We start from the raw sequence: 17689 nt of genomic DNA, 5'->3' as shown, positions 1-17689 counted from the left end.
AAACTACAAAACTCTTAGCAGTTAGTAGTTTTCCTGATGTGCAGTCGAAATCTGGCTTCCTGCAACTTGAGCCCATTGTTCCATGTCCTGCACTCTGGGACGATTGAGAAGAGATCCCGGCCGTCCTCTGTGTGACAACCTTTCATGTACTTGAAGAGTGCTATCATATCCCCCCTCAGTCTTCTCTTCTCCAGGCTAAACATGCCCAGTACTTTCAGTCTCTCCTCTAGGGCTTTGTTTCCAGTCCCCTGATCCTCCTGTGGGTATTGGTGCTTTCTCTCAGTTGGAGTGGAGACTTGGTGTCTCAAGTGACACCCTTCCCTCATGCACAAAGCAACAAGTAGTTGCCAGTCCCTAGAGCCTTCATTGGACTTTGTGCATAGACAGTTCCTCCCTCAGTCCCCTAGAGATGTTTTTCATTAGGTGACAATTAAATGCAGAACAACATCCTTCCAAGGGAGAGCGGCTGTCTAAATGTGCAAGGCCCTGGCTATTCTCCTGTGATCTCCTTCCTCAAGGCAAATGGATTCTGCTTGTTGGGAATTGAAAGATGATAAGCACATGGTCCCATTGACTTTTTGCTTGGCCAGTGCGCTCCACCTGAGATGGAGGCCCTGCATTCCTTCACTTGGGGGCTGAAGGGCGGATCAATTCGTAACCCAAGTCTCAGGCAGTGGAAGTTGGACCATTTCCCTAAATTCTGCCCTCCTTCTCGAGCCTCCGTCCTGGTGAGCTTTTACTTTCCCTTGGAAAATAAGAATAGTCAGGGTCTGGAACTGTGTCCTGGTGACGTAACCCCCCCCCCCCCAGGCAACCTGTAGCCCTCTTTTCTCCAGAGGAGGGTATGACTTGTGGCCTGGCCTGGCACCTCTCTCCATTTGTGCTTCTATTCCTAACTTTTGGACTCCTTTCAGATCCTTGCCTGCTGCTGTTTAACACTTATCTCCTGCCTCCCTTTCCAGAAACAATCTGCTCCAAACTTGCCATGCTGGAAAAGAGGCTTGAATTCCCAGCAGTTGCTGCAGCGTCAGACCAGGTAAACTCCGAGCAACTAAAATGAATGAAATGTTATGGTAGGCAAAGTGCTTGGCCTGCAAACTGCTCCTCCTAACCTGCCCTCTTGGCCACATCCAGCAATCCTCAGCCTAATATGGGGGCAGGAGAGAAAGAGAGAGAGTGCTTCTGAATTTGGCTCGGGCTTTGGCCAGCCCTCTTATGTGGGCTTTTGGAGCTCTTCTGTTGCTTCCTCAAAGGTGAACCTCCTCTTGTGTTTTACATACACTTTCAATGTGCATAGTACTTTGTGCTCTCCGGTTGTGGTTTTGGCAAGCCACTTGTCACATTTTGTTTCCACCGCTGGGGAAATAAATTAAGGAAAGAGCCCCTGGGCTTATCTGAGGCCAAGCTGTGCAGCAAATCCGTGGTTGAGGTGGGGCAGAGAATTTTTTGAGAGAGCCAAAATGTACAGCCCCCTCTCGCATCAAGAGACAAAGAGCATCTCTTCTCCCCAGATCCTTAATGAGAAATTCCTGTGATGTTCACTTTTGCAGCTTCTCATTTTTTCCTTGTTTTTTTCCTTGTAGCTCTGATGTCCACATTATGTATTAAAAGGATATCTTAGCCTTTTTAGGATAAATTCTCAGACAAGAAGATTAAACTCTGCCATAATATCCCTGAATCTATGAAACGAGTTCGGTGTGTCTGGGTGTCTCAGAGAAAAGCAAAGAATTCTGGGAGTCATGTAAAGCATTTTGCTTTGCCATGCCATTGCCTAATTAACCCTAATCCCTTAACCCTAATTCTGGCAATGTCAGCCTATTACTGTTGTCTAAGGGAGCCTGACTCTTGGGTGTTAACTGCTTTGTGGAGGGGAGTTGTTGGTGTCTCCTGAGGATTTTCTCTGACCTGGAGGGGAAAACTGGTAACTCTTTTCCCATGGGATTTTATTCATTTATTCATTACACATTCCTCCTTCCCACCCTCCAACGAAGCCTGTTTCAGGCTTAGCAGAGGTGTCATCGTCATATCTGCAGGCAGAGAGTCTGTGTCATCTGGTTACTGACGAGTTGCAGAAGTGAGAGTGTGTTGCTGCTGTTTGCAAGGAGCTTTGAGACTGAGATGATGGGCGTGTGGAATTAATCCACACAGAAAAAGAAACCTGCATTAAAAAGAAAACGCCCCTCTGAGATTATACGGATTCTCCATATGCATGTAGACTGTCTCCTTGATATCTGTTCTCCAAGCTGATTTGGGTGTAGCGCTGGAGGCAGTAAGATTGGTGGTAAAATCCGTACTTTATCCTTTTTTCTCCTCAAAGGTCAGCTGTGCTGAAATAGGCCTTGAAGGGCAATCTCAGGTGGCTTTGAGGCTGTCGTCTGGCACTGATGACAGCGCAGCTGGGCCTGGTGGTAAGCATCTTGAAGGTGCGGGTCGCAGAAATAGGGGAGGAGGCACCCGGGGGGCAGATGAAAGGGCTCCAATATCGTGCCTTCATCAGAGGCATTTCAGCGGGACGGAGCGTGGAGACTGGACTGGAAGCCAAAAATGCTGCAGAGCTACCTGGGAGCACTCCTTTTTAATCCTCTTTGGGGTACGAAGGTACCCCTGTACAGCCAAGGCACGCACAGGGATGACGTTGTGATGGCGATGGTGTCTTCACTCTTTGTGGCTTGTAATCACGGTGGCTGCGTACTACCTCCAGGATGAGAGGCAGCTGTTGCCCTCGTGTCTTACTGGCCAGCTTCCCGGGGGCACCTCTTTGGCCACTGGGGAAACAGGATGCAGGAGTAGGTGGGCCTTAACTCTCATCCAGCTATAAGGCTCTTCCAATGGTGGTGTGCTATGCCCCAGGAGGGTTAGAGGAGACTGGCAGGTTAGAGGAAACCACTTTGCTGCCTGTTCTCCCCATCCGTGCTGTGACTCTCACCTCTCCAGTGATGCTCCTGTTGCCCTTTGCAGAGGAAGCAAGAAGACTGTGATCAGCCCCACTTCCTCCCATCCACCTCCAGCTCCTTTTCCTGTTTAGGCAGGAAACGTACCATCAGTGAATGTGTGGGAAGCTGTAACTGCAGATTTCAGCAAATCCAAACAGCCTTGCAGTACAGAAACTGGCTTGTTGGATTTCGGGTTTCCTGCTCCAGAAAGTAACCCCCTCTTGAGCAAAGGGATAATCCAAAAATGGCTGGACGTTGTCTCACATTAGTCCCCTCCCCCTCCCCCAGTTAACCCACCAGCAGAGGGGCTTGACCTGGGCCCTTGCAACAAGGCTGGCCGCTTCTGCAGTTGACTCTTCCGTGTCCTTTTGCTAGACTTACTGGATGGTGTGGGAAGCGCCAGGATCGGAGGCCTACCCTTGGCAGATGTTCCTGCTGCCCTTGCTCAGGTAGGCCACCACCACCCCCGCTCCGTTCTACTCTCCCAGCTTTGCTTCTTTGCATTATCTCTTCCCCCTACCAAATGGGCCCCTTGCATCTCCTTAATGCCATTGTGGTGGTGGTGGGAGCCCTTAATCTCAGTGCTGTGCCAGTACCTCAGACTTTGCCTTGCTGGAGGACTAACTCCTTCCTTTCCGCATTTCAGGCCAGCCCATGCGGGAGCCCTGTGAAGCCGCTTGCCCCAGAGAATGGTCCCCCTGATGTCCTGGAGTACCTCTCCGCAAAGAAACACAAAGACCTCTCTGTCTTGCTGCTGGAGCTAGAGGAGGCTCAGGAAGAGATAGCGCTTCTGAAGGGGCAGCTTCGGGACTCCAGCAGCCTGGACCCTGTTGGAGATGAGCAGCCCCAAGGGGAGTCACGAGCCAGTGACGGAGGAAAAGGAGGAGAAGGGGCGGTCCTCATCCAGAGCGATTCAAGTAGCAGTTCACTGGTAACCATAGAAATCCAGGAGTTGTTCTCTCCCCTTCCAGGGACTCTCTTGGGGCAAGATGGCCCCTGCACAGAGGGCAGAGAAGCAGATCAGGAGCCGCCTTCAGCCCCTGCGTTGCACCCACAAGAGCTGGCAAAGTTGCATCTTGAAATTGCTGAGCTGCAGGCGAGGCAGCAGGAGGCGGAGGAGCTGCACCAGCGAGTGTTGGAAGAGAGAGCTGCAGAGATTGGGAGGCTCCAGCAGTTGGCGGAGGGCTCCGGAAAGGCCTTGGACACTCTGCGTGCTGAGAGAGATCAGCTCCTGTCCCAGCTGAAGGAGCTCTGCTGCCTGGCCGAGCTGAAGGAGCAGGTGAGGCAGCTGGAGGGCGACCTGGCCGATTCGGAGAAGCGACGGCTCTCCGACCATGAAAGTGGGATCTCCCGGCTGGCCCTGTTGAAGGAGCAACTCCAGAGCCTGAAAAACGAGGCCAAGTCCAAAGAGGTGAAAATTGCAGCTTTGCAAAAGGACCTGGATGAGTCCCAGCAACGTCTGGCGGAACAGGAGCTGTGTGGCAGACGTCTGAGCAGCCAGCTCCAGGAGGAGGAGCAGGAAACGCGTGCCCTGGCGGGACGCCTGAAGGACACCTCCGCAAAGGCCGCAGAGCTCTCCCAGGGCCTCGCCTCAAAGGAGCTGGAGGCGGCCAGGCTGGAGAGGCTCCTCTCGGAACGCTCTGCGGAGATAGAGCGGCTCCAGCAGCAGGCGGCAGAAGTCAGCGCCAGCTTGTCTGACCGGATGGTCCAGCTGAGCGAGGAGAAGTTTTTGCTGGGGAAGGAGGTGAAGAGCCTGACAGAGCGGCTGCGCCTGGTTGTGCAAGGAAAGCAGACCAGGGAGCAGGGGGTGGGGACGGAGGAGGAGCCGCCCCCTGAGCAGCCGGCTGAGAGAGCGACCCCCCCCAGCCAGGAGATGGAGACGCTGAGGAAGGAAAACGAGCTGGTGCGGAAGAAGCTGCAAGCGGCTCTCGCGAGCAGGAAGGAACTCCTGAGCAAGGCCCACAAGTTGGAGAGGGAGCTGGAAGCGGGGGGAGGCCTGCCCGGGAGGCTTGGGGCCAGCGCCTGGGAGGCCTGCCAGGTGGAAGCAGAAGAGAAACCCCTCGAGAGCAGCGGCATAAATGCAGATGGCGCCGTGCACCCTGCAAGGCGGGGCAGAGCTGCCTCTCTGAGCCAGCTGCTGCCTGCAAAAGAGGCCCAGCAGCAGCGCATCCTCGGAGAAAAAGAATCTGCAGTGAGTGCACTGCAGGCCGTGGTTGGGGAGATGCAGCAGAGTCTGCAGGAGAAGGACCTCCTCATCAGTTCCCTGCGAGCCAAACTTGAGGATCGCTGTTCAGCCCCTGAGAAACAGGCGCCCCCAGCATCAGGCCAGAGCTCGGGGGTGTCTGGTGCTCTTGCTCCTCCTCTAGCACACGGGGCGAGTGGCACCACTGACTGTGATCCGGAAGGGGAGCCGAGGAGTGCCCTGGAAGAGAAGGCCTGTGCTCTGGAGCAGGAGAGGGAGCAACTGCAGAAGAAGCTCCAGGAAGCATTGGCCTCCCGCAAGGAGACCATCAAGAAAGCTCAGCAGAAGGACCGTCGCCACCGAGAGCAGCTGAAGCAGCAGCAGGACGATTACAGCCTCCTGCAAGAGCAGTTTGATCAGCAAAGCAGGGAGAAGGAGAGGATGCAGCATCAGCTCCAGGCCCTGAGCAGGACTCTGGAGGAGAACTCCCCTCTCCCTCCTGAAGACCCGGCACTGGAGGCCGCTCAGGAGCCTGGCCAGGAGGTTCCTGCAGAGAGTGCTGCGGCCAGTGGAAGCTCCCCGGCAGCTGGAGACATTGCTGCTGTGGAACAGCTGAAGGCCGACCTGGAGAAACTTCGAGCTGAGAAAGGGGAGGCGGAAGCGCAGGTCAGCCGCCTGGAAGGAGAGCTCCTGAGGAAGTCTGAGGCAGCTGGGCAGCTCCAGGAGCAGGTCAGGCAACTGCTCGCTGAGATGGAGACGGCGAAGGCAGCCTGCAGTCAGGCTGAAACCCAGGTGGTGAGTCTTCGGCAAGAGCTGGAGGAGACCCGAGCAGAGGTGGCCAGGCAGGAGAGTCTGAGACTCCATCAGGTGGACCTCGAGGAGCAAAAGGAAATTGCCAGCAAAGAAGAAATCGAAAGGCTGAACTCCCAGCTAGCAGATAAAAGTGAGTCTCTGCGTAGCCTCCAGACAGAGCTGGAGGAAAGAGCAGGTGCAGTCAAGGCCCTGCAAGGCCAGCTGGAGGCCCAGAACAAGGAGCGGACCCAGCACCTGGAAGCGGAAGCTCAGCAGAAATCGGCAGAGGAAGCTGCAGAGCATCAGACTAGGGCCCAGGTGCAAAGGAAACTGCAGGCTGCGCTCATCTCCAGGAAGGAGGTGCTTAAAGAGAGCAAGGCGCTTAAGGAGGAGCTGGCCAGCACCAAGGCAGCCCTGGGAAGTGCATCCCTCCGCCTGTCGGATGCGGAGAGTCGGGCCTCTGAGCTGGAGAAGGAGAAGGAGGTCCTTTTGAAGAAGCTGGTGGACCTCGGAGAAGAGCGGGAGAAGCTCATTACTGAAGTGGACAAAGCCCTGGTGGAAAACCAGAATGTGTCTGGCTCCTGCGAGAGCTTGAAGCTAGCCCTGGAGGGGATGACCCAGGAGAAGATGAAGCTGGAGGAGGAGGTTGACTCCTTGCGGCGTTCCCAGGCCCAGGAGCTGTCCGAGTGGCAGAGGAAGCACACGGAGCTGCAGGCCGAGTATGAAACCCTCCTGCAGTCGTACGAGAACATCAGCAACGAGGCCGAGAGGATCCAGCGGGTAGTGGAGGGGGTCCGGCAGGAGAAACAGGAGCTCTTCCTCAAGCTGAAAGGCACGGAGGCAGAGAAGAAGGAGGCGGACGCACGCCTTCAGGGGGCTGAGCAGGAGATGGAAGGGATGAGAGAGAAAATGAGGAAGTTTGCAAAATCCAAGCAGCAGAAGATCCTGGAGCTGGAGGAGGAGAATGAGCGGCTGAGGACAGAGGTTCCTCCTGTGGATGGTGGCCTGGGAGGGACAGAAGAGATGAGCACCTGCCTCCAAGAAGAGCTGGAGGACTCCAGGAAGAACTGTGAGTCCCTTTCCAGTCAACTGAAGGAGCTGAAGGCTGAGAAGGACTCTCTGAACCAGCAGATCCAGGACCTGAGGCAGATGGTGCACAGCAAGGTAGAGGTGGTGGGAACAAGCAGTGTGGAAGAGGAGGAGGTGGCAGAAAGTGAGGCAGCCAGTTCCACCACCTTGGCAAAGGCCCCGGAAGCCACTGAAGCTCAGGTGGATCTGGGTGCAGGCTGTGAACCTCCATCAGCAAGCTTCGATGCAGAGGCAAAAGACACCGGCCAAGCCAGCTCTTCTCGTGGTGAAATGGATGTGTCTCTGGCACAACTCGCAGAGCAGGTTGCAGAACTGGAGGAGAAGAGGAGGGTGGCAGTGGAGGAACTGAGCAGAGTCCTGAGGGACGTGGAGACCCTGGGAGAGGAGAAGAGAGGCCTGGAGGACCTGCTGACTATGAAAGGCCAGGAAGTGGAAGCTCTGCAGGAGAAGGTCCTCGCAATGGAGCAAGCCAACCAGCAAATGGAGGGGGAGCTTTCCGGAGCGATGAGGCTGAAAGGCACTCTGGAAGCTGAGAAGGACGACCTGGAGGAGAGGCTCATGAACCAGCTTGCCGAGCTGAACGGGAGCATTGGGAACTACCAGCAAGACGTGGCGGACTTGCAGAGCCAAAACCAGCAGCTCCAGGCTGAGGTGGAGAGTCTTCAAGGGGCGCTAAGTCGCCTGGAGGATGAGAAGCGGCACCTTCTGAGGGAGAAGGTGGAAGTGGAAGTAGAGAAGAAGAAGGAGCACGTGGAGAAGCTGAAGAGCACCTGGAAGGGCGACCATGGCCGGGCTCAGGCAAAAGAGCTTCAGGAGTTGCTGAAGGCGAAGCAGCAGGAGGTGAGACAGCTCCAAAAGGGCTGCATTAAAAGCCAGGAGAAAGCCAGCAGCTTGGAGAGAAGCGTCAAAGCCCTGGAGTTTGTCCAGAGCGAGTCCCAGAAGGAGCTGGAGGCCGCCAAGAGGAGCTTGGCAAAGGCCGAGGAGGACACCGGGAGGGCGCAGGTGGAGCTGGCCGCCTGCAGAGTCTTGCTGGACGACACTCGGAGCGAGGCGGCTCGAGCGCTGGCCGAGAGCCTGAAGGTGCAAGAGGCGCTCCGAGCGAACAAAGCGCAGGGCAAAGCACAGCTGAGGGAGAAGGAGAGAGCCTGGGAGAGGCGCCTGGAGCAAGAGGCGGACAAGCACGCCCAGGCGCTGAGGGAGGCGGAGGAGCGGCTGGAGACCTTGCAGAGGGAGCAGGCGCGCTCGGAGGGGGCAGTGCAAGGCCTCCGGGACTCCCTGCGCCAGAAGGACCAGGAAGCCAAGCAGCTGCAAGGCAGCCTGAACCACACCTTAGCCCAGCTGGCAGCCTTCAGCCGGAGCATGTCCTCCTTGCAGGACGACAGGGACCGCGTGATAGACCAGTCCAGGCAGTGGGAGAAGAAGTTCAGCGAGGCCATTGAGAAGATGGAGCAGGAGGTGCACGCCAGGGAGCAGGCCTGCGCTGCCCTGGAGGAGCAGGCGAAGCGGACGGCTGCCCAGGTGGAGGAACTGCAGAGCCGCATCGCCAGGTAAAGGGTGGTGGTGGGAGGGTTAGGGGTGGGGTGGGGGTTGCTTCTCCCCAAATGACCTCAAGCGCACATGGGCAACGTCTTCCAGTTCATCTCTGAAATCTCAACAGGAAGCCGGAGGGGAAGCTTCTGGCTTCTCTTTGTACGGGCCTTTGCACCTCACCGCAGCTAGCAGAAACAGAACAAATCGTGTGTGTGAGGTGGATGCCTATCGACTTCCATGTTTATTATAGTGGATTTTGTACTCTGTAGTGCAGAGGGATGAGGCGACAGGGGCAGAAACATTTGCTGTTGTCTCTACATTGACAGGATGAGTTGGTACTAAAAGGCCACGCTGGGGAACTTGAGTGGTTCTCCGGATGTTTCTGGGTTGCTATGATTCCTGGCCATTAGCCATCAGGGGCTGCTGGGAGTTGGAGTCCAACAGCATCTGAACAGCCGCAGATTTCCCTTACTCTTGCTAGAAGCTCTTGTCTGCATGCAGAGGAGCCTGTGTGCACTGTCTTCTCTGCTGTGATGTTGCATGACACCTTGCAGCGTTCGCCCGCCCACCTGTTGCTGGCGTGGAAGCCTGTCATGTAATGCCCTGCACAGATAGCAGAAAGCATGGACAGACTTGCCGCAGGGGAGGTTACTTGCATGACACAAAGTTCCCTGTGGTCACCAGGCCTGAGGCAGGAGCTCTTTCTCAAGGTGGAAGGCTGATGTCAGAGAGAGCCTGGGGCTCGTCAGAGTGCAGCCGCCTCTCCTCAGAAAGATTCGTCCTGTACCTACAGCACCCAGTGCAGGTCTGCCCAGCCCACCTTGGAAACTTCCCTGGAGAGCTTGTTCCATCTTCGGAGCGATTCTCAAAGGCATTCCTGAGGCAGAACCTGACTACCACCACCCCACCACCCCGAACACACCCATGCTTCAAAACAAGATTCTTTTTGTCCTGTGTGCAGCAGGGACAATGGCCAGGTGATGTTAAACTCATCCCTTCATCTTAGTTTGTTTTCTGGGTTCAACATACTCCGTCCCATTAGCCGGACCTCATAGAATTGGTGTGCTGGATCCCATTATTATTGTTATTATTATTATTATTATTATAGATTTATATCCTGCCCTTCCTCCCAGCAGGAGCCCAGGGCGGCAAACAAAAGCACCAAAAACATTAAAACATCATAAAAAACAAACTTTAAAACACATTAAAACAAAACATCTTCAAAAAGTTACTTAAAAAAAGTTTTCAAAACATCTAAGATTAAAAATATTTTAAAAAGAAGGTTTAAGAACATATTAAAAAGCAATTCCAATGCAGACTGGGATAGGTCTCCTCTTGTTGAAAGAGGAAAGTCTTCAAAAGGCGCCGAAAAGATGGTGCCTTCCTAATATTTTAATATTTAAAGGTCCACTAAAGGTCCACTTCCTGTGTTGTGTGGAACAGACCTCCCGATATGATGGTGTCTGCAGGAGGCCCTCACCTGCAGAGCACAGTGATCAGCTGGGTATATAAGGGGTAAGACGGTCTTTCAGGTATCCTGGTCCCAAGCTGTACAGGGCTTTGTACACCAAAACTAGAACCTTGAACTTGGCCTGGTAGCACATGGGCAGCCTTTATGGGTCTTCCCTTAGCAGTGAGGCCCTGGGTGTGTTTTGATCTGTTGTGAGGACAGGCAGGGAAGAAGGAGGGGGGCTTGCCAGGGTGATGTCTGATGCCGCCATCTCTGTTTTGCAGCCTGGAACAGAGCAAGCTGGCTCAGGAGTCCAGTGCCCAGAAGGAGCTCCAGCGTCTCCTAGGAGAAGCCGAGCTGCTGCAGGAGGAGAAGAGGAGTCTTGCAGTCCAGCTTGAGGAGGCGCAGCAGCTGCTGGGTGACTCTCAGAAACAGATGCAGAAGCAGGAGACAGAACTTCGGGGCCTGAGAGAGCGGCTTGCCGGCCTGCAGGACTCCTTCTCAAAGTGCCAGGAGGAGCGAGACCAACTGGGGAACACGGTGAGAAGTCGAGAGGCCGACCTCCGAGAGAGCCAGTTCAGCCGTGAGCAGTTGGAGGCTGACCTGCAGGCATCCAAGGAGCTGACGGACAGGCTCCATGAAGAGACGAGCAACAAGGACCACCAGATCATTGGCCTACTCGCCGCCAAGGAGGAGGCTGTTTCTGCGGCTGTGTCGGAGCTGCAGCGGCGGCACAGGGAGGAGCGGCAGGCGCTGGAGGGCAGGATTAGCCAGGCGGAAGAGGAGAGGACAGCCGTGGAAGCCGAGAAGACGAAAGCGCTAGAGAGGGCCAGCCAGCTCGTGGGGAAGCTGAAGAGCGCTCGGGAGGAGAGCAGGCGCCACAAGGCCCAGCTCGACTCCTTCACCAAGTCCATGTCCTCCCTGCAGGATGACCGGGACCGCGTCCTGGAAGAGTACCAGCAGCTGGAGCGGCGGCACCTGGCAGCCATCCTGGAGAAAGACCAGCTGATCCAGGAAGCAGCCTCCGAGAGCAACACCTTGAAGGAGGAGATCCGGAGCCTCCACGGCCAGAGGGACGACCTGCATGCCGAGAATGCCAAGTTGGACGCAGAGCTGGTGCGCTACCGGGAGGACCTCCAGCAGCTCATCTCCATCAAGGATTGCCAGCAGAAGCAGTTGCTGGGGACCCAGCTGGAGCGCATCCAGGCGTTGGAGAAGGAGAAGGCAGGCGTGGAGGGCCGTCTGAGAGAGTCCGAGCGCGCCCTGGAGGCCCTGCGGCTGGAGAAGCAGAGCGTGGGGCAGGAGGCGGAGGCCCTCGCAGCCTCCCTCTCCCGGGTGCAAAACGAGATGGCAGCGCTGCAGGAGGGTGGCCCCGTCTTGGAACTGCAGGCGCAGTTGCAGGGCAAGATGGACGAAGTGCAGGAGCGGAGCGGCCAGCTCTCGCTCACCCAGCAGCGGGTGACGGAGCTTCAGGAGGAGCTGGCTGTCCTTCGGCAGAGCACGGCCCAGCAGTTGCAGGAGGCGGAAACCAAGATGAAGAAGGAGCTGAAGAGCCTTCATCACGACTCCGGGCTCATGCGCAACGAGACGGAGACGGCGGAGGAGCGGGTGGCCGAACTGGCAAAGGACCTCCTGGAAATGGAGCAGAGCCTCCTTGCTGTCACGGAGGAGAACCAGGACTTGAAGGTCCAAATCCAGTCCTTCAGGAAGGCCATGAGCTCCCTCCAAGACAGCTGGGACCAGTGCAATGAGGAGCTGCGTGCCTTGGAAAAGAAATACTCCATGGACTTGGAAGAGCAGCGGCGGCTGGTTCAGGGCCTCCGAGAGGAGAATGCTCAGTCCCAGGAGGAGCAGAAGAACCTTGCAGGGCAAAGAGACGCTCTGGCCTCTGAGCTGGCCGCCCTGCGGGACTCTGTGGAGGAAAAGGGTCTCCTAGCCCGGCTGGAGAAGCTCAGTCAGCAGCTCCAGGCCAAAGATGTGGAGCTTCTGCGCCTGACCGCTGAGCTGGAGGGGACCTCTAGCCAAGTGACGTCCTTCTCCAAGGCCATGGCGAGCCTGCAGGACGAGCGAGACCGCCTGCTGAGTGAGCTGGACAAAGCCCGCAGAGTGGAGGAGGGGAAGCTGCAGTCGGCAGCCGGCACTTCTTCCGCCAGCCTCGCTGAAGTGCCGAGCCTCAAGAAGGCGCTGTCCTCCCTGCAGAGTGACCGAGACAGGCTGGTGAGGCTTCGCTGCTTGCTGTGTGACGTGTATCCGCTCCCCTCTCCCTCTTCCCCTCCCTCTCTCATGAATGCATGAGGGTCTCCCTGGAATTCTTGGGCCCTCAGCACGTCCTGCTGTCTAGACAGTCTCTTCCACTTCTTGCCTGACAGCAGCTCTACTTGTTGAGGGAAACAACAATGCTGAGGGCTGTGCCACTTTCTAATGCAACTGGCAGATTCTGCAGGACTGGTCCTGCACATTTTTTTAAAAAAAGCCACCCAAAACAAAGCATCCTTGCATGTAGAAAACTAGCTTTCCACAAGCAGGGAGTCTATGTATTAGGGATACATTTAAATCATGCAGTCTCGCCAGTCTGAAGTCAGGCAGCAACTTTATGAAGGCTGTTAACTGCATTTTATTTTGCTGTCTCGAGCCAGGTTGACAGGCAGATCATCTTGCAGCAGCGTTCTGGGTAGCACTGGAAAGCTTCACTGGGTACAGGCGAGTTCCTTGGGTTATTCTCATGGAGGTGAATATTTGCTGTTAGCTCACATTTAAGACTAAGGTCTAAATCAGCACACCCATGAGAATATTTACTTGGCCAGGCTTTGTCTTTGTCTTCATGGACTGAGGTGGAGTCTCATGGTGCCGGGTGGGGGGAGCCTAAATTAGCCAGTCAGGTAATTAGCACATCCACATTTTTTTAGCCTTCTGTTAATGAGGGTGGCCCTGGAATAGCTGCATCTTCTCTTCACTGAAAACAACATATTAAAAATAATGCTGTTTGCAGAGTGCAAGGCCTGCTAATATGCCAATTAAAATGTAAATGTACTGCCTTCAAGTTGATTCCGACTTATGGCACCCTTGTGAATAGGGTTTCCATGGTAAGCGGTATTCAGAAGTGGTTTACCATTGCCTTCCTCTGCGGCTGAGAGGCAGTGACTGGCCCAAGGTCACCCAGTGAGCTTCGTGGCTGTGCGGGGATTCGAACCCGGGTCTCCCAGGGCGTAGTCCAGCACCTTAACCACTACACCACAATAATTTTCCCATTAATATTATCATAATTAATGATTACATTACCCACCCTTCATCATAAGGTCACATTAGGACGGATTGCAGCAATTTAAAAATAAAGTATTACAAGCAGTTTAAAACAAATTGCAGTCACATGACCATACAGCCCATGCCACTCACAGAGGTGTCAGGTGTGTGGGAAGTTCCTGGGACATCTTGGCTGCTCATGCCTGTAGTTACTACAGTAGCCACCGGGTTTGGCTCATACAGGTTTTGAACCTGCCGTTACAGCTCTTAAGTGATTGGAAACTGCCAGTTGTGTTTCTTGGGGAGGTGAATTCTGCACCCCTGTTGCCTACCCTATTCTCTTTCCTGCAGGACCTTGCGTGGGGTGCAGACAGACCAGTCTCTTGGGTTTCTTATCGCAAACCTCAAGTGTTTTTATATACACCGCTTTGGAATTTATTTTTTATTAAGCACTTCATGCATTCTAAATAAATAAATAGGGAGATTCAGCATTCTAACTCTGAAGTATTTTATTTTAGTCAGATGCGGGAAGAGCAATCAAAGGCAACAGGGGAGAAAGTATGCAATAATTCATGCTTTTGTGGGAGGAAATGGTAACGAGATCAATGATGTAAAGATCCAGGAGCATCCCATTCTGGCTTAACCTGACCAGCTCCCAGGCTTGGCTAGATGTTCTCTGGCTGGGACCAAGAGGTAGCGAGTGTCTCCTAAAAGGGTCATGTTGGGAGGGTCTAGATTCTTCAATCCTGGCCCTCCCAGTGGCAGAAATAACCTGGCTCTTCTCTTTCTCTTTCCTTCTATTTTTCCTTTCCACCTAAAGCCAAGGAAGCTGTCCTGGTCCTGAACCGGTGCCTGGCATCAGTGATGGACTGGATGAGGGCGAACAAATTGAAATTAAATCCAGACAAGACAGAGGTGCTCCTGGTTAGTCGAAAGGCAAATCGGGGAATAGGGATTCAGCCTGTGCTGGATGGGGTTACACTCCCCCTGAAGACACAGGTTCGCAGTTTGGGTGTGCTCCTGGACTCAGCTTTGAACTGGGAGGCCCAGGTCTCTGCAGTGGCCAGGAGTGCTTTTGCCCAGCTAAGACTGGGGCGCCAGCTGTGCCCGTTCCTGGAGATGCCTGATTTGACTACAGTGAGGCATGCCTTAGTTACATCCTGTTTAGATTACTGTACGCGCTCTACGTGGGGCTGCCTGTGAAGACTGTTCGGAAACTTAAACTGGTACAAACAGCTGCAGCCAGAGTGCTAACTGGAGCTGGTTACAGGGACCATACAACCCCCTTGTTGCGACAGCTCCACTGGCTGCCAGTTTGTTTCCGGTCACAATTCAAAGTGCTGGTTTTGACCTATGAAGCTCTATACTGCCTAGGTCCAGGCTGTTTGTCAGACCGTATCTCCCCATATGAGCTTGCCCGGGCATTGAGATCCTCAGGAGAGGCCCTTCTCTCAGTCCCAACACCTTTGCAAGCGCGATTGGTGGGGACACGAGATAGGGCCTTCTTGGTGGCTGCCCCCAGGTTCTGGAACTCTCTTCCTAGGGAAGCACGAATGGCCCCTTCCTTGCTATCCTTCCGTCGGCAGGCAAAGACTTTTTTATTCCAACAGGCTTTCGGACTAGAAGATGTTTCAGGTAGGGCCTCATAAGGTCTGTTGTATTGTTCTATGGTCCTATTCTTAATGTTTTAAATTGTTTTAGTATCTTAAGTGTATGTTTCATGATTTTAATGTTACAAATAGTTTAATTCTATTTTAATTGTATATTTTTGTATGTTTTTTACCTATTTGTAAGCCGCCCTGAGTTCCAGTTTTGGAAAAAGGGCGGGGTAAAAATATTAAATTATTATTAATATTAATATTAATAATATTAATAATAATAATAATAATAATAATAATAATAATCTCTCCAAACGCCCAAGCTGGTGGAGCTGAAGAACCTGCAGCAGCAGTACCTGCAGGTTGGGGTGGACACTGCTGAGATCATGCGGTTGAAGGCCCAGCTGCAGGAGCAGAAGCAAGAGGTGGAGCACCGGCAACGTCTCCAGGAGCAGCTGAATCAGGAGGGGGCCTCTTGGCAGCTCGAGCTCCAGAAGCTCAGGTGAGAGCAGCCCTTCCAGGGAGGGAGGGAAACAGGGAAGGGCCTAAAACTCTGCCAGCTCTGTCTAATTTTGCTCATTGTCTTCTGGGCAGCTGTACAACCTTGCAGGGCAGGGTGGAAATGGGGGAAGGACAATCCCCCTCTTACACAGCTCTGGGAAGAGAGAGAGCAGCAGCCCCTGTCATCAGTGTAGATCTCAGCAGCTGACATAGACAGAATCCAGCATCCTGGATATGTTTCACTTTTTATTTATTCTGGCTTTTGTCAGATTTGCCCTCCATCCTTCTTCCAACCTGGTGCAGAGACTGGCTAATGCCATTTTGGCATATAAGCAGCATATAAATCAATAAATCATCATCCTTTTAGCAGCCTTTGGCTCATGATCAAGCAATGTGTTTCCTGGCTGAGTTAGGATTCGAACTCAGGCATCCTTACATCCAAGCCCAATACTGGAACGATTGTCTTATCCCTTACATACCCAGTCGATCACTGTGCTCTGCAGGCGAGGGCCTCCTGCAGACACCATCTTATCAGGAGGTCTTTTAAGTACAACATAGGAGACGAACCTTTAGTGTGGCGGCACCTACCCTGTGGAATTCCCTCCCCTTAAATATTAGGCAGGCGCCATCTCTGCTATCTTTTTGGTGCCTACTGAAGACTTTCCTCTTTCAACAAGACTTTTAGGTCGAGACCTCATCCCAGTCTGCTGGAATTGCTTTTTAAGATGTTTTTAAAGCTTTTTTAAAAAAGATTTTTCAAAGAGGTTTTGTTTTAATAAGTTTTTAAATATGCCTTATTTAAACATATTTTAAAGTCTTTTGTTTTTAAGATGTTTTGTTTTTGTTTGCTGCCCTGGGCTCCTTCTGAGACAAAGGGAGGGATATAAATTTAATTAATAAATAAACATTCCACCTGCTGTACCACACTAGCTTCTGTGCTTGTTCATTTGGCTAGCAAAACTCCTCTCTCTGGACCTTTCCTGCTGGAGCTGAAGACGAAACAGGCTCCCCTGCTTGTGTGAATTCAGTACCAAAGCAAACTGAGCTGAGCTTGGCCTCCTGCATGCCTTTATGAAAGTTTACTTAAGAACATAAGAACATAAGAAGAGCCTGCTGGATCAGGCCAGAGGCCCATCTAGTCCAGCATCCTGTTCTCACAGTGGCCAACCAGGTGCCTGGGGGAAGCCCGCAAACAGAACCCGAGTGCAAGAACACTCTCCCCTCCTGAGGCTTCCGGCAACTGGTCTTCAGAAGCATGCTGCCTCTGACTAGGGTGGCACAGCACAGCCATCATGGCTAGTAGCCATTGATAGCCCTGTCCTCCATGAATTTGTCTAATCTTCTTTTAAAGCCGTCCAAGCTGGTGGCCATTACTGCATCTTGTGGGAGCAAATTCCATAGTTTAACTATGCGCTGAGTAAAGAAGTACTTCCTTTTGTCTGTCCTGAATCTTCCAACATTCAGCTTCTTTGAATGTCCACGAGTTCTAGTATTATGAGAGAGGGAGAAGAACTTTTCTCTATCCACTTTCTCAATGCCATGCATAATTTTATACACTTCTATCATGTCTCCTCTGACCCGCCTTTTCTCTAAACTAAAAAGCCCCAAATGCTGCAACCTTTCCTCATAAGGGAGTCGCTCCATCCCCTTGATCATTCTGGTTGCCCTCTTCTGAACCTTTTCCAACTCTAGAATATCCTTTTTGAGATGAGGCGACCAGAACTGTACACAGCATTCCAAATGCGGCTTCACATATACACTTCACGTATATGCACTTGTATTGCCACATTGGTTCCGCTGATGATGAGAATGATTGCCAGGAGCTATGCAGGCTGCTTAAGGCCTACCTCCTGACTACAGGAAGATTTTCTTCACCTCCTCTCTTCCCTCTGAGATTGGCCACCCACCTTATAGGCCTCTCTGACCAAGGCTTAAGGTGGGGAAATTGAAGATGTTGGATCCTTGTCCCGTATGTTTGCATAGCTGAATCACAGGATGCGCAGAGCCCCGGCCAAGCCAGCTGATGACACAGTCTTGGCTCCCGGCTGAAGCCTTGTGGCATCCTCCTTTATGATGCCACAGAATTCTGTTGGTTTTGCTACAACAGTCTCCAGTGCCCAAACTTGTCGGTGCCTTGGCAGGAAACATACGTGGGGTTTTGCGAGCAGCTCACCTTCTACGCCATCCTACTGCCCCATGGCACAAAGTGTTCCCGCTGATGCAGCTCTGCTCTTCTGGTGTGTTGCAGGGAGGAGAAGGCAGCTTGGGAGCTGGAGGCCAAGGGAAAGCAGCTCAGCCACGTGCAGAGAGCTGCCCGGGAGGAGAGAGCCCGTGTGCGGATCGTGGAGGAGCAGCAGCATGAGAGACAGGTGAG

General features: G+C 53.3%; 1 protein-coding gene across 1 annotated transcript in view; it reads left to right on the top strand.

Moving 5' to 3' along the window:
• GOLGB1 (golgin B1) overlaps window positions 1-17689 on the top strand; it is a 42411-nt gene that overhangs the window by 13492 nt on the left and 11230 nt on the right. Inside the window, exons 11-17 of the mRNA XM_061637987.1 lie at window positions 963-1036; window positions 2318-2408; window positions 3309-3382; window positions 3580-8543; window positions 10261-12193; window positions 15138-15316; window positions 17564-17684. Of these exons, the coding sequence (XP_061493971.1) occupies window positions 963-1036; window positions 2318-2408; window positions 3309-3382; window positions 3580-8543; window positions 10261-12193; window positions 15138-15316; window positions 17564-17684 (7436 nt within the window). The remainder of the gene's footprint in view (window positions 1-962; window positions 1037-2317; window positions 2409-3308; window positions 3383-3579; window positions 8544-10260; window positions 12194-15137; window positions 15317-17563; window positions 17685-17689) is intronic.

This window comes from Rhineura floridana, chromosome 8 (assembly GCF_030035675.1).
Source record: "Rhineura floridana isolate rRhiFlo1 chromosome 8, rRhiFlo1.hap2, whole genome shotgun sequence".
Lineage (NCBI taxonomy): Eukaryota > Metazoa > Chordata > Lepidosauria > Squamata > Rhineuridae > Rhineura > Rhineura floridana.
This window is presented reverse-complemented; position numbering and strand designations above follow the sequence as displayed.